The following is a 15001-nucleotide window of genomic DNA, read 5'->3' on the forward strand; positions in this document are numbered from 1 at the left end:
TAATAAATCTAGTAGAGTATGTAGTGACCATTTTTTACGCTCCGATTTTGTGGCAAGACCTGGAGGAAGTTATAAATTAATGTTAAAAATTGAATCAGTTCCTTCACTTCTTATGTCTAGGAGTTTGGAAAATTTTGTTAACTTCAGAAACCGTGGTGGTCTTATCTTACCCTCTGATAGTGTTTTTAAAGTTATTGCTGAGGCTGAAAAAATGTTACTGTTTTATACTGATAATTTAAAATATTTAAATATTTCTAACTTGGAAGGGAAAATAATTTTAAATTGCAATAACTTATTAGCATTAATAATAATAATAATATTTTTAGTGATTTAATATGTGAGAACATATCATTGTTAGACCGTCCTCATAAAATGGTTTTGATACAAATAATTATAAAAAAAATATTTGAGTGTACGTTTACATACATTTGGAAAAATGTTTTCTACTAATATTCTTAACCCTGTTAACAAACGCCACACGCTGACTAAAGCTATTCTATTTTATCACCAGTAAACCTTAAGTTTGTTAAGTTTAAAGTTTTTAATTTTGTTTTGTTTTGTCAATTTATTTTCATAAAATTGTACACTTGAAAGTTTATACAAATATTGTATATTGTTAAAAATTAAAAGTATAAATTAAACTTTTGTACTTTCATAAATAAATGTATTAATATTACAAATAATATTTGTTTTTACAGGGGTTTTTACTTTAAGACATAATAAACAATATTCTCAAGGCAGATAATAGTCTGCACACACATGAGGAAAGAATAGTTGATATATGTTACAAAACAAATAGTTGACGAAAAAAGTGTACCTACCTACATATATTAAATTTGTTTCCAGTGGTGAAACCAAATAGAACGTTCCTAACTAATTCCAACAATAATATCCCATATCCACATTAATTCTTCCCACTCTGCTATAAATCAATTAAGTAATTGGATATCACGTAGGTTAGGTATGTAATTATGTAAACAAAATATAATATTAACATTAAGTAATATTTTTAAATTTTAAATTTATTTGATTATTGATTAATTAATACACTGTGATAACTGAAGATTGATAATATTGTTTTGTAAACATTGCCTGCTTTGTAAATGGCGGACGACTTCAATGATAAGAGGGAGACGGCTATCTAGTTGTTGTATATATCTATGGGTATACCGCATACATTTACACATAATATTATGTGCATAATAGGTTATACATACGTAAAGATCAGTATTTAGTTTAATTTATAATTACATTATGCTTATGCACGCTGCGAGTTGTTAATTATAAATTTAAACTTTCTAATTGTATATTAATTAAAATAATAATGGTAGGCTCCCCTATTAAATAACGCTTTCCAATATTCCAATGATTCACTAACGAACTTGAAATATAACAAAATAGTGTGTTCCTATTATCAGCCAAACTCCACATATAATAAAAATATAAATAGCGTGATGATATCGTCATTGAATAGTTTACCGGTTGCATTCGTCGAAAAACAAGTTTTTAGATAAGTATAGCATGGCACCTATTAGGTATGTTATGTATTATTATTTTATATTATATGCACATATGCAGAAGAAACGTATGATAAATTTTTGTGGTTCGATATCAGTGTTGAACACCTTAGATGAATTAAATAAAAAAAAAACATTTAGATAACATTTTTTCGCGCGATTCCACACGTTGTTGTGAAGGTCCGATAAAATAATACATCATATTAATAACCATGGGAAGGTGTTTAAAATAATTGCGATAAAAAAATGTTGAATGCCAACTTGTCACGTAGCAGATGGGCATACAGATGTCACCAAACATAATTTATACATTTATTAAAATTTAGATTTATGAAATATGTAAGTTTAATTCATAAATACTGAAGACGTTTTAAATTTAAATGAAAACCATCTATATTTACTGTAAAAGTACATAATTAGTAAATCTATTTTTTCCCTAAGGGATTTGGTAAAAAAGAACTGCGCCACTTTTATATCAAGAGGCAAAAAACATTTTAATTATAATTATGATTATGATAACATTAATTTTTGTTTCTTTTATATCTAAATATATATATATATATATATTAAAATAGATTAAATATTGTAAAAAAAAATTAAATAAAAAACTCACATCCACTGGTGGCTGTGGGGCCCTGTGTCGCGGTATGTGTCCGTCACAAGTTTCAGTCATGCGAGCCGTTACTCGACCGGACTTGACGCCGTTGCCGTGCGATGAGTGGTTTTCCTTGCTGCTGGACAGTTCTCTGATGGTGGCCACGGCGGAACAGTTGACCTTTGCGAACGATCCATCGTTTCGTGTTCTGTGGAAATAAAAAAAAATTAGTTCTCCTCAATACGAACGTAATAAAGTATCAACAAAATATACAATATTGTATGGAAACGACGGAAATAATTATTTTAAACACATAATATTATACACACGACGCACAATCCAGTAATTTGACGTTCTCTAATCAAGAAAAGTATTGCTATTAAATTTAATGATTTTACCAACAAAATAATGTGGTGCAAGGGATGCAAGGATGAGGATTCCTGCTATGGACCTGGAGTAGGTAAAGTAGAGTAATCGGCGAGTGACTGTGACGAATATGTAATAGGTTTTTAAATATTAGAGCTTCGTGCGCATTATAACGCTGGATATAATAATTAAGTCGGATCTGACTAAATTTAATAAAGGCGCCGGAAGTGTATTGGCTAAGTATGAACAAAATAATGCTATATTAATACGCGGCAGTCGTCGCGCTCGTATTCGCGATTCGCCGCAAGACCGTGACGGATCGATGGTCTCGTAGCAATGGTATTTTTTAATTTCAATTATCGTAATTATCGTTATTTTTTCTACAGTGACATTTGAGACGAAAAAATGTACAGTAAAAAATACTACCGCCGAAGCAGAATAATTTTATCGTTGATTGTCATTATACACCGACCGAGACGCGATTACGCCAACGACGGCGCGTCCGAAACCTGGTGATACGAAGTACACGGCTTGTCGGCATTATAATATAATATAATTATTTACTATATTATTAGCTATTAGTGAAGCGTCATATTATGTAACTATACCTACTGATATTTTGTTTATTTACAGGAAGAAGTACGAATGCAATGCGTGCAGATCGAAGGACATAATAATTAATAAGGAAAGTGTATTGAAAATTGAAATGGTGGTTAATATTTTTATTTTTTTTTGTAAAATGAAAACATTTCAGGAGGGGTCAGAACCCTAGAATTCAACTCCTGGGTACGCCACTGATTGCTTTACTTATACTTTTTTTAAATACCACTAAAAACTTAAATTTAAAATGAATAATTATGTATTTAGTACTATTCACCTAAATAAACACTGTTGATGATACGTTCCCTACCAATTTAGTAAACCGAAAACAATATTGCAGACACAAATTTTTAAGCTAAACATATTCATTTGTCAATTTCAAATTTTAACACTAAGTTAATAATTACTAAATAAAACGATTAATATAATTTAGAATATAAATGTATTAATAATATATAATATTTAAATAAGTGTAATTTTAAGCTAAATTTAAATCCATTTTCTAGAAATCATAATTTACAAGATAACGCGTGCTTATTGTAATAAAAATAATTAATGTATGGGCGCCCGAGTATACGATTCATCGACGAATGCACATACCTCGTCAGTACATAGCATCATAACATGTAATAATATAATGAATCATTAATAGAGTTCTTATTAAATACTAATGAAATTTAATAATAACAATATAATAATTAATAATAGTATTGTTTATTGTATAATAAATCATAATTGCAGGCCACAAAACGATCATAATAACATTATTAATTATTATATGGAGGTACAGCTAGTCGTCTTGATTCAGATGTCATTGGGTAGTCGTTATTATTAATGTCCGGCACTCCGGCTTGGTATATTTTTGTACATATTAATATAATAACGAGTATACTCGATTTTACTGGGTGTGCGCACACTTAAATGGGGCAATATTTCTACGAATTAAAGTTATATTGTTTGTTATAGTAATAATAAAAATATAATAATAATAATATGTGAAAATTCATTATGGCAAACCGCAGAGTGCACGTTTGAAGTGTTTATGAAACCGGTTTTATGGCATATTAAAATTGCGTGCGTGCGTGTGCTTGGTACGTTCGGTTAAATCGTCCGAAATGCTTTGTCATTCGACATCGTACACGAGCATGAAAGAAAAAAACATACGATTATTTCTTTTTTATCACAGTTCGCGCATTACACGGCTGAGTTGTACGTGGTTTAAGATTCAAAACTGTGTGGACGTGTGGTATACACATAATATTTTTGCAATAATGGTCTCGTTAGAATGCTTTATTATGTATAAAAAAAACAAATTTTACTCGAACTTTTAACCACCACGTTAAGATAGAAACTAAATTTGTAATGTGGCATAAGCTTTAAAGCGATTTTGTTATTATAATGATATTCATAAATTCATAATTATTAAATACTATACGGTTAGGTTAGGTTAGGTTAGAAGACGTATCGGATAAACCTGGGTTCATATATATAAACGATGTCTGTCACGTGAGTTCAAAAGTTTAGATCTAAATATTTTTTGGCAGATCATGGTAAGCGAAGGATTATTTTGATATTATTATAACTGCAGCTATTCAAAATACAATAAAATTTATATGACACGACGTAATATTTAAGCCTATTGTTCATCGCAGTCCGGCCCCTATAGTACATAATTATGTGTAGTTCCCTTGCACAAAATTGTCATAAAAAATACCATAATAATATGTACCTATGTTATTTTGATATGCTAATAAAATATTATGTGAAAAACATTTTGATTTTACATGGTAAACCATATAGGTATACTGCATGGTGTACGCGCAATGACAATAATAACAATATTATTATCATTATTTTCCCGGCGCAGATTCTGAGCTATCCAGTATCCACCCAATATAATTCTTATGAGGGTACATTATACTGCAGTGTTACGTAGAACATAATATTATAAGTTATAAGTTATAACAAATATAAAACAGCAATAATAATAATAATATGCATATACCCACGCAGTACATGTGTGTACGGCCGAATGATTTATGTGTCGGAGCTACCGAATTTCCCGAGGTCACGCCCACCGCCGAGCGTATATAATATTAATAATAAGATTATTATTCCGGAATATTATATATTAGCCTATAGCCGGCCGCGGAGCAACGCATCGCAACACTGCTGCGGAACAGCTTCCTCTGGGCGGGAGGAAGAAAAAAAAACGAGAATAAAATTAAAACGCAAGAAACGGCCCGGGCCATGCGCGCATTCCGGACATAGTCGAGAACCGGTTGTGTTCGGTGGTTTCTCCGGGGAATGATATAGATACTGGCTGCAGCAACAGCGATATTGCATAATCCGGACTTCCGAAGGAAATCAATGGAAGACAATAATGCTCCATATAACAGTGAGTCTTTTTCGAATTGTAAAAAAATCGCACATTCCAGACTAACGTTAATAAGTATATCTTATACATTGTTTTGTGAGATTATCGGGATTTTGAAAAAATTCAATAAAATTTTCAGAGTTCGGGTGTACTGTATGTCTTTCGCAACTTTATAACATGTATTGACGCGAATATTGATCGACCTCTGTACTCGCAAAATGGAATGAGCGACTATTGCTGAGAGCACTTACCGAAAGTGAATTCTAAACTTTCAACAAAATTAAAATTATTTTTTACGATTTAGAAATAATAATTATTATTTTCGCTTTAATAATAACATGGTAAGTTGAAATTATAATATATTGTTAACCTAGAAAGGCCACCGATCGGTACAGCCTCGGTTCGGGAGGAAGTGGGCTAACAATATTGTGGAGCAAGCCACCAAAAAGGTGACCTGGCGGATATAACGATGTTATATTGTACCTAGATATCATGAAATTGTATCAGTTGATCGCCGAGATGATCTGTGTGGGAAATAATGTAGAACGGCCGACGGCCGCGGCGGTAGGTAGGTACGAGTAGGCATATTGGCACGCCGCACGCGGGTATGCATCATATTATATCTGCTATTCAGGCCGCGCGACAAGGTCGGCGAAATTTTTTTCGCGACTTTTCCCTTCGTCGCGACCATTTACCCGTTACTTAAACGCTACCACGTCGCGCGCGTCTCAATAACGGTTAATGATTTATGTGTGGACGCGAGTGCAGAAAATAAAGATCATATTATTATGAACATTATGCTGTGTGTGCGGTAACATCAATATTATTATATACATAAAAGAAGGGAAAAATAAAGTGCGCGATATATATCGTTGACTATGCTGCTGCTGTTGTTATTGTTGTTGTTAACATTTATTATTGCATAACACGAGTGTCTCATAGAGACGAGTGTCTATAACCTTTGTACGTTATAGAATTGTATCGGATGAATATTCTGTGTACGCGCACGGTACACGTTGACACATTATTCAAATGTAAACGCGAGAACTGCGTTTAAACAATACAGCTGCGGCTCGAGTAAATTAAGGTAAACGTGTGTGTGAGTGTGTGGGGAGTCTGCAGCGGCAGTAAATAGTCGCGTGTCCGTTATTGTCGTCATCGTCGTCACCCGCGATGACCATTGTGTTCGGACAGGTATATTATAATAATATTATATTGTGTATGCGCGCGCGCTTCCAACACAAAATATAATAATTATGTGATGAGCACGTGTTGGTGTGTTACTGTTACAATATATTTATATTCAACACACAGTGTTTGTTTGGAAGGTCATTAATTTGAATCGTATTTTAAATTATATAATATAGCCCCAAAGTTTATATGTGTAATTAGTACCTGTGTTACTATAACGACCACGATGCAAAATACCGATAAATATTGCAGTCCGGCGCTGTCTAACCTCTCTATTATAGATCTATAATCTTATGTAATTATACGAACACAATATTATTACTTCATTTTGGTACATTATTATATTATGTCACGCGCGTGTAAATAAAGACACAAAGTCGTATTTGAGGGGCTTCAAAGAGGAAACGTAGTTTTTTTCGTTTGGCAGTCCGAATTTTTGTTTTCTACAAGGACGGAAGTATCGAGTACCAATGCACGGTGGTAATTTAATGTCACAGATGCGTTTCAACGAGTTTGCCCGACCGCCAGCCGTCTGTGCATTAAACACATTAATACACTTGTCGAAAGGAATGATTGCGCGTGCAAAAGAAACGATGAAAAAATAAAAAAGTGATTCTACCAGGAAAAAACTGCTACTTGCACCGAGCGAAACCTTGCTGCTCTATCGGAAAACGTATTAAGTATATACATTTATATTTTGTTGTGCGTTTATTTTCCCTTACCCACGCGCAGGCTCGCAAACTTTTGCGGTGGCTATTTAAGCGAGTTTTTTCTTCTTCCATAAAATAATATAATTGAGTTTGAGCGCAGAATACGAAGGTTTAGAGGTATATTAACTATACGGTCGGCGGTCGTGCAGTAACCGATGAAAAAAATCAAACTCCTCGCTTATTTACGTTTTACAGGATATAATATCATATAGTTTTAAAAAAGGTAACACAAAAGCAAACAATTTTAAAATTCAATGAACGGAAAAACACAGCGGTCAGAGGGGAGTAAAAATAAAATCCACATATCATGGTTCTTTTTCATAGCAGCAACTTACGAAATCTCGCGAGAAGAGGAAGATTGCCGCCGCCGAAGTCGTGAGGAGGTTTTACTCTAATTACAGCGTAACACTGCACAAGCGTGGGTCATTCGACTGCGGACAATATAATACTATAATATTATGCTGTGTACAACAATAATAATCTCGTCAAGACGTGTTTAAAATATAATTCATGATAATTATTATTAAATAATAGATCTGTGCTCGCGCTCGGTCAAATAGCATTCAATTGAACTTCACACTCGCAGTATAAATTATTCAGACGCATAGATGAGGTGTGCACACGCGTACCTATTAGTAGTAATAATTGTATAATCGAACTGATCGTCGCGTAATATAATTACGTCGGTTTTTTTTAGCGAAGAATAATTCGGGGAAACCGCCAAACACGTTAAAAAATCCCGACAAAAGGTTATTATATTATGTGTTAGGCGACGGAACATAAATAAAAGTCTATAATATATTATGATTTCTTCGATTAAATTATGCACAGTACATTATAACTACACATTGCACGTTTCAAACCGTATTTGTTGCATTCATCTAAAAATATTATTAGTTTTAGATTGCAAATAATAGGTGTGTACTGTCGAAATATTGGATCCGATAAGATAATTCGATCGACATATTATTCTTTGACGTCTGGTTGTCAAAATTTTGAAAAATTGTATCGACCCATCATCCTTTGAAAAAAACAACGTGAAAAGTGTACAGATTGTTAGTTATATTTTAATATTTTATATACCAACAATTTTGTTTTACATCAATGCAACAGGGGCGATTTTCGTTCAAATCAAATTCAAAAGATGTGTACCGAAATTATGTGAGCTTATATATTGTAAAGTAAAATTACACGGTTACGATGCAGGTCACAAGTGTAACTTGAGCGTAGGTCGTCCTCTTTAAAGCGAATGTGTCTGTTGTATGGGACATGCAACCTATTGGTAGGTATGTTGAATAACAGTACAATAATATAATATGTTCAGTATAGTAACTATTTATACTCGACGAATAACCTTTGACCATATAATATAATAATAATATATGGGGGTGACTAAGGCGAGCGCTACGAAACGAGTGCAATATTAATGTCATTTCTTCTCACGTACACATATTACATGTTATTATTATTATACATATTATGTATTATATTATTAAATTTATTACTACGGAGACACTGCGGCGACCACATAATATTAAAATGTCATTACTATTACTAAACGTCGCCAATTCGATTTATTGCTATATCATTATAATCAAACGAATTAGTATATTATAAAATTCGTTGCATAACATCAAACGCCGTTTGGTTTTAATGTTATGTATCTCGCAGACCGTTTAACTTCGCAGCTGCAGATACCAGCAGAATTATAAATCGCCCACGCGTAGCGTGTAAAAAATAAAAATGTCCGTCACCACATTTTCACTTTCGCCTCGGACGACGACTGAATTTGTTCAAAGCCGTTAAAGACACCGTCATTATTTCCCGAATAAAATACGGGAATCCCATAAAATATGCAAACAGAAATCGTAATGCACAAACCGTTTGAGTAAGTGCATTTCGTAAGTTATACATAATTATTATTATTATTATTATATTGCATGTATCTATACCGTTTTATTTATATTTACATTCGCGACCGACAGACTTATCTCGCGCTATAGTTACCGTGTCTATGGTATGCATGACATGCACGTATATACGTAAATCATATACACACGCACAACACATGTGTTAGTGCATTGGCAATGAAAACCGGTTGTTTTGTGGCCGTGAACCGGTGTCGCCGGCCGAGGAATTTTTGCACTTGTCCGACCTAACCTGCGAGCGGAGCGCACAGCAACGTTCGACCGCAGCGCACACACTGTATAATATAAAATTATATATATGTATATATGGTAAACAGACTTCAAGAATTGTATTGTACGGCGTACACACGACACACACGCCCCTCGTTCAAGCCCAAATGCGCTTTTAAGCGCGAATTCATTAATTCCTAGTAAAACGCCTTCCCTCGGTACTTTTCGCCCGGAGTTAATATGCTGTATAAAAAATAAAAAATAAAAACAAGCGCGTTGTGTAATTATGCGATCTCTGCGCGTTGTATATTATAATAATTATTATATCAGATATTATATTATGTTATATTATACACATGCAATAATAATAACACGCCTGACGCTTCGTCGTCGCCGTCTCTTTCCTCAGTACAAAATATTATAATACAATATGTATGGTCGAATTTTTTTTCGAAAAAAATTGACAAATGCATGACATTAATAACTCACACGCACGCGCAACACACACGCGGCTCGCCGACGCTCTAACCGGTGTTGCCGGTCAAAACGTATTTTGACAGGCGGAATTTTAATGAGAGTCTGATGATAATTGAGAACGGCGCGCCCACGCAACCGAGCGTGTAATAGATACGATTACGGCGGCGAACGAGGGTTTTGCAACCTGTGCAAATGGACCAAGCCATTAGATCGGGCGGCGGCGGCGGTGGACATGTATCAGCAACAACGCCACTTGCGATTATTACAAATCGTAGCAACATAACTCGTGAAGAATCGTCTTCCGTATTATTATATATGTGTGACGCGTATTAATAAAATATTATTAATAATTCTATAATAATTATTAAACGCGGCTACCCGATGCTATATTATACCTATTATAGTATATACGGTAGTCCGTGATAAAGTTACCTAGTCGGGGTTAGGTCGCTAAATTCGCAGTGCTTAAACTTAAGCGGATAATTGACGGCCGAGCTCGCAAATGACCAATTTACGCTAGCAAATGACATTGGCGGATACTATAATAAATGAGAAAACGTTTGAATTTGGGTGGCAAATAGTTATACTTTCAAGTATAGGTAAAACCACGATATTACATGCGCTCTCAGTTTCTGTAAAACCAAAAACAAAAAATAGGTACAGATACATAAAGATGTTAATATGAACATTATGGACCGAGCAAAAGTTTCCAGTAATATCTTTTTTGATGATTTCTACAGCCGCGTTTTGATGTGCTTTCTTGTTCCCCATCTACAACCACACACTGACGCTATAGAGTAGAAAATATCACACTGTTTCCAGACATCGTCTCAACTCTACACACTGGGAGTACAAGAGTCATCGAAAATGAATGAAATATTATTCCCCAAACAAACGAATAGCGTGAAAGTGGGTACACATTATATTATTATTATTATTATCATCATCTCGACGCGTATTCATGTATAGGTTAGCACCACACGGCCGAAACTCGCGTATAAATGTGGGTCATAGCAAGCGCGCGGTCTGTATCGCGTAGCTCGTTCCGGGATCGATCGTGATCGAAAATTTGAAACAATGATCGATTATTATTATAAGACATATTGTTTCGAGTGAGTGACACACGCCATTCGGGATTAACACGAGCATTATTATTATTATTGTGTATCATATTTGTACGCCGCGTGGTATTGCTCCGGTTTCTTTTTTTTGTTTTGTTGTTTATCTTTTTCCATCTTCACTGGCACGGTGGTGTGTATAAGTCTCGATTATTATATAGCAACACAGCAAATTTTTATAGATGTATAATTAAAAAGAAATATTATATTACAGGCACGAGGGTATCAGGGTATGTACCTGTAGTATGTACCTATACATACTTTGCCGAGTCAATAAAACGTCGATTCGATGACGGCCTTGGACAATCTCGCTGCGTGTGACACGCGCGCCATTAAACAATATATCGATATATACATGAATATATAATAAAATAAAGTCCCGACAGCGCGGTGAGACTGTACCGCCGCAACCTTGATGGAATTTAATTAATGAAATTTCGGGCGCGAATACGAACCGACGACGATGGTAGCGGCGAAGGGAATGCCACGACAAGTTTTTTTTAGTTTTCTACGACGACATAAGTGTAGATATATACGAGGCAAAGATTTTTGGCCCCGATATATCGTAGCACGCTATTGTTGCAGTCTCCGAATTGGTGATGAGATAATGGTAGAGTTCGTTTTTGTTCACATAGTTATTATTACGATAGTCGATAATAATATTATAATTTTTTTCGGTCGAGCAAAGATAATATTATAAAATAAAGCGATTCGATTAGAAATGCGATTACGATAGTATTATATATAGGTACCTACTTAATATCAGACATCAGTATTATAGGTATAATATAATAATGTAGACGACCTGGCGACCTGCACCGGACCAACGGGTATGTAATACCGTGGACGATTTGAAAATAATTGAGACGCATTCGATAAATCGATAGTTTTGAATGAACTGCAGTTATCACAGTAAATAATATACAAGTATACAACATAATATACAGTGAGACAATATGCGCCGATCAAACCGATCGAGATAGGAAAATAACCGTTATTTTAAATACATATTATTATAAAATATAACACATACCAATGACCAATGTCATACATAAAATTGAACAATCTTATAACTATGGAGTAAACGGAAGCATGTAACTTGTAAACATTCACGATTGACACAAGAGTGACTTTTGTCAGACCTACAGCAGTTAAGAGATTTCCGCGGATATTCTGGGAATTGAAAAGAATGAGCCACGGTTAGGAAAAAAGTGCGACTCGACACGGTTAAATAAAATCACGAAGATAGTACTAAATCTTGTATCGTCATTCGTCAAACATAGTTCGTTATATTTAATAAATATAATAATAAAAATGGCATCGTTTCAGAGATAATGTTTTTTAATTATATAATTAAACAAAAATTGCCATAATTATTATCGTGTAGGTAACTACCTATCTCTACTTACTATGAAATACCTTAAACATTATTAGAGTTTAATTTCGTTATTTTAGGTTTTAACACGTAAATATACCATAATTTCTTCTCGTTTATATTATGATTATATTTCATTTGTACACTAATAATTTACACGGACGGTTACGAAAACAAGACACTTATTTTTCTACCACCAGCTGTTAATCGAGTTCTAAAATACACAATCGCGGACTAATGTATAAAAATTCTGCAGTGTAATTCGTAGAATACATGATAATAATATAATTTTATGCGCGCATAATGAGTATATCAAACGAATAGCTTCGTCGCATAAACGTCTAGCGGTCGATCGTCGCGATTTTTTACGCGCAGGACTACTTAATAAATTATAATATAAATATTTTGTTACACAAAATATGTTTATTTATCACTCTCACACATGACACGAATGCGGTATACATTTGTATAATATGTTTAATGGATACTAATATATATGTAAATTATGAAAACAAACATCCACAGCAATATGCAAAGAGAATAAATATGGTACCTGCACTATTCGCTACGATACTCAGGTAAAAGGTATTTTTTTAGCTGTTTATAACATAGTATAATAATATAATATTTGATACATTCATAATATAATAATACACGGTATGGCTGTATATACAATTTTATTATTTTTTCGCAATTAAACACTTTAATCGAACTACAGGTTGATAACTTGTCTATACCTGCAGTAAATACGAATTTTATGTGTGTGTACCTGGTATTATATTATGCACTATATACAATTTTATATTTTATCATTGGTGAAAATCGCGGGGGGGCTACGAGGGTTTAGCCTCTCAAATATCTTATAAGCCCTCATTAATGTTAAAATTTTATTTTTTTCGATACATGAGATAAATATTGTGCAAATCCTGCTCGCGCGAAACGATTGAGGCACGCACTACAATAATCCAATTTCCGGCTGCACACAGACTGCAGACTAAGTGTTGGACACTGCAATTATCATAATCGGTGTAAAAATCAGTCGGTTTCATTCGGGTCAAGTCATAGAGAGCATATTATCGTATTTTATGTAACATCGGCATTTAAATCTAATATTGTAAGCATACTATATATGCCTTATTGTTTAAAGACCCTATAGCCGCTACACGTCGCGCTAATTAGGTAAAATCATTTCCTGATTTGACAATATTTGAATTGTTACAAACGTAATCGCACAATGGTTTTTATCATTATACCGAATTGAAGCCCAATATTTAGATACTTAAAGTCATATTATTTGTTCAGTTTATGTGGGGGAAGGAGTGTGGGTTAAGTGACAACCATATATATATACATATATACACATAAATAGAGGTAATCGATTACAGCTTACATAATTATACATAATATATAAATTATGTATATAAATTATCTCGAGTGCATATTAATATACAGATATTTTATGTAATGACGTGGACACATTTTTCAGAATCGATCGGGCGACAGAGACCGGTCGGCCCGTTGAAAGTTGTGCAACACTTCTCCGCAGTGACGAAAATAATATAAAGTACCATATATATATATTGTTAGATACAAGCGCAATACCTGCCACGGTGCGCGGGACGCGTATAACTCTATTCGTGTTATATGATAATATTATTAGTTATTACAATAATGGTGCAGGCGGCGTCGCAGACAATATAATAAAATGTGCAACTATATAGGTACATATTATAAGGTGTGCGAGGCGTTTTCCAAAGCTTTTCGGACCCAATAGTGCCCGCGGCTAACGACCACGTAACACGTCTTTATAGAATATTTTCGAGAGAAATTTGTCAAAAAACGCGTATTGTTTTCGTCAAAAACGACTATAATGATAATGTATTGTACGTATATTATTGTGTTGTGTTGTTACATTATTATTATATTAACATCATCGTTAAAATATAAACACATTATTATCGTATAGCTGGTGGCGGCGTGGTGGGAAGGTTATGACGTGCATAAATTTAGATTTTCAATGTGTTATGTATACAATATAATATACGTAACAATAATAATATTACACGGAAAATTGCATCGTATATGTGTAATGACCGCGAAAACAAAAACGACGTTTACCTACATAATATTATAAGCAGATAGTATAGGTGATTATTAATATACGATATCTCACGTATCAATTGATTATAAACTGTTGAAAAAAATTGACAATAATAATGGAGACATATAGATTTTTATGATGAGTAATTTAAAAAAGGGAGCAAAATTATTATAAAAGAGAACCAATCAAAAATGTAATTTCAGCATTCAACATACCGATTACTTGTTGTCTTATTATACAATCTACTTCATCAGCCGACTTTCTGTCGATGTTTTAAGTATACGCATTTACATTTCACACGCGGTTAGGTAATATAGATATACATACATATATAATATATGATCTATTAAATGGTAAACCTACATATAATAAATATGCGCTGTAAGTAAAACTACAATAATACGTGCAATTGTTGTTGTGTAGACATCACGGAGCT

General features: G+C 33.7%; 1 protein-coding gene across 2 annotated transcripts in view; it reads right to left on the reverse strand.

Moving 5' to 3' along the window:
* Shrm (shroom) overlaps positions 1-15001 on the reverse strand; it is a 180115-nt gene that overhangs the window by 62068 nt on the left and 103046 nt on the right. For both annotated transcript variants that reach the window (XM_089228381.1, XM_089228382.1), the window contains one exon: positions 2131-2320. In XM_089228381.1, coding sequence (XP_089084507.1) covers positions 2131-2320 — 190 coding nt within the window. The remainder of the gene's footprint in view (positions 1-2130; positions 2321-15001) is intronic.

Source organism: Diuraphis noxia, unplaced genomic scaffold, assembly GCF_037042655.1.
Source record: "Diuraphis noxia isolate RWA-SAM2 unplaced genomic scaffold, SU_Dnox_SAM2 contig0005, whole genome shotgun sequence".
Taxonomy (NCBI): Eukaryota; Metazoa; Arthropoda; class Insecta; order Hemiptera; family Aphididae; genus Diuraphis; species Diuraphis noxia.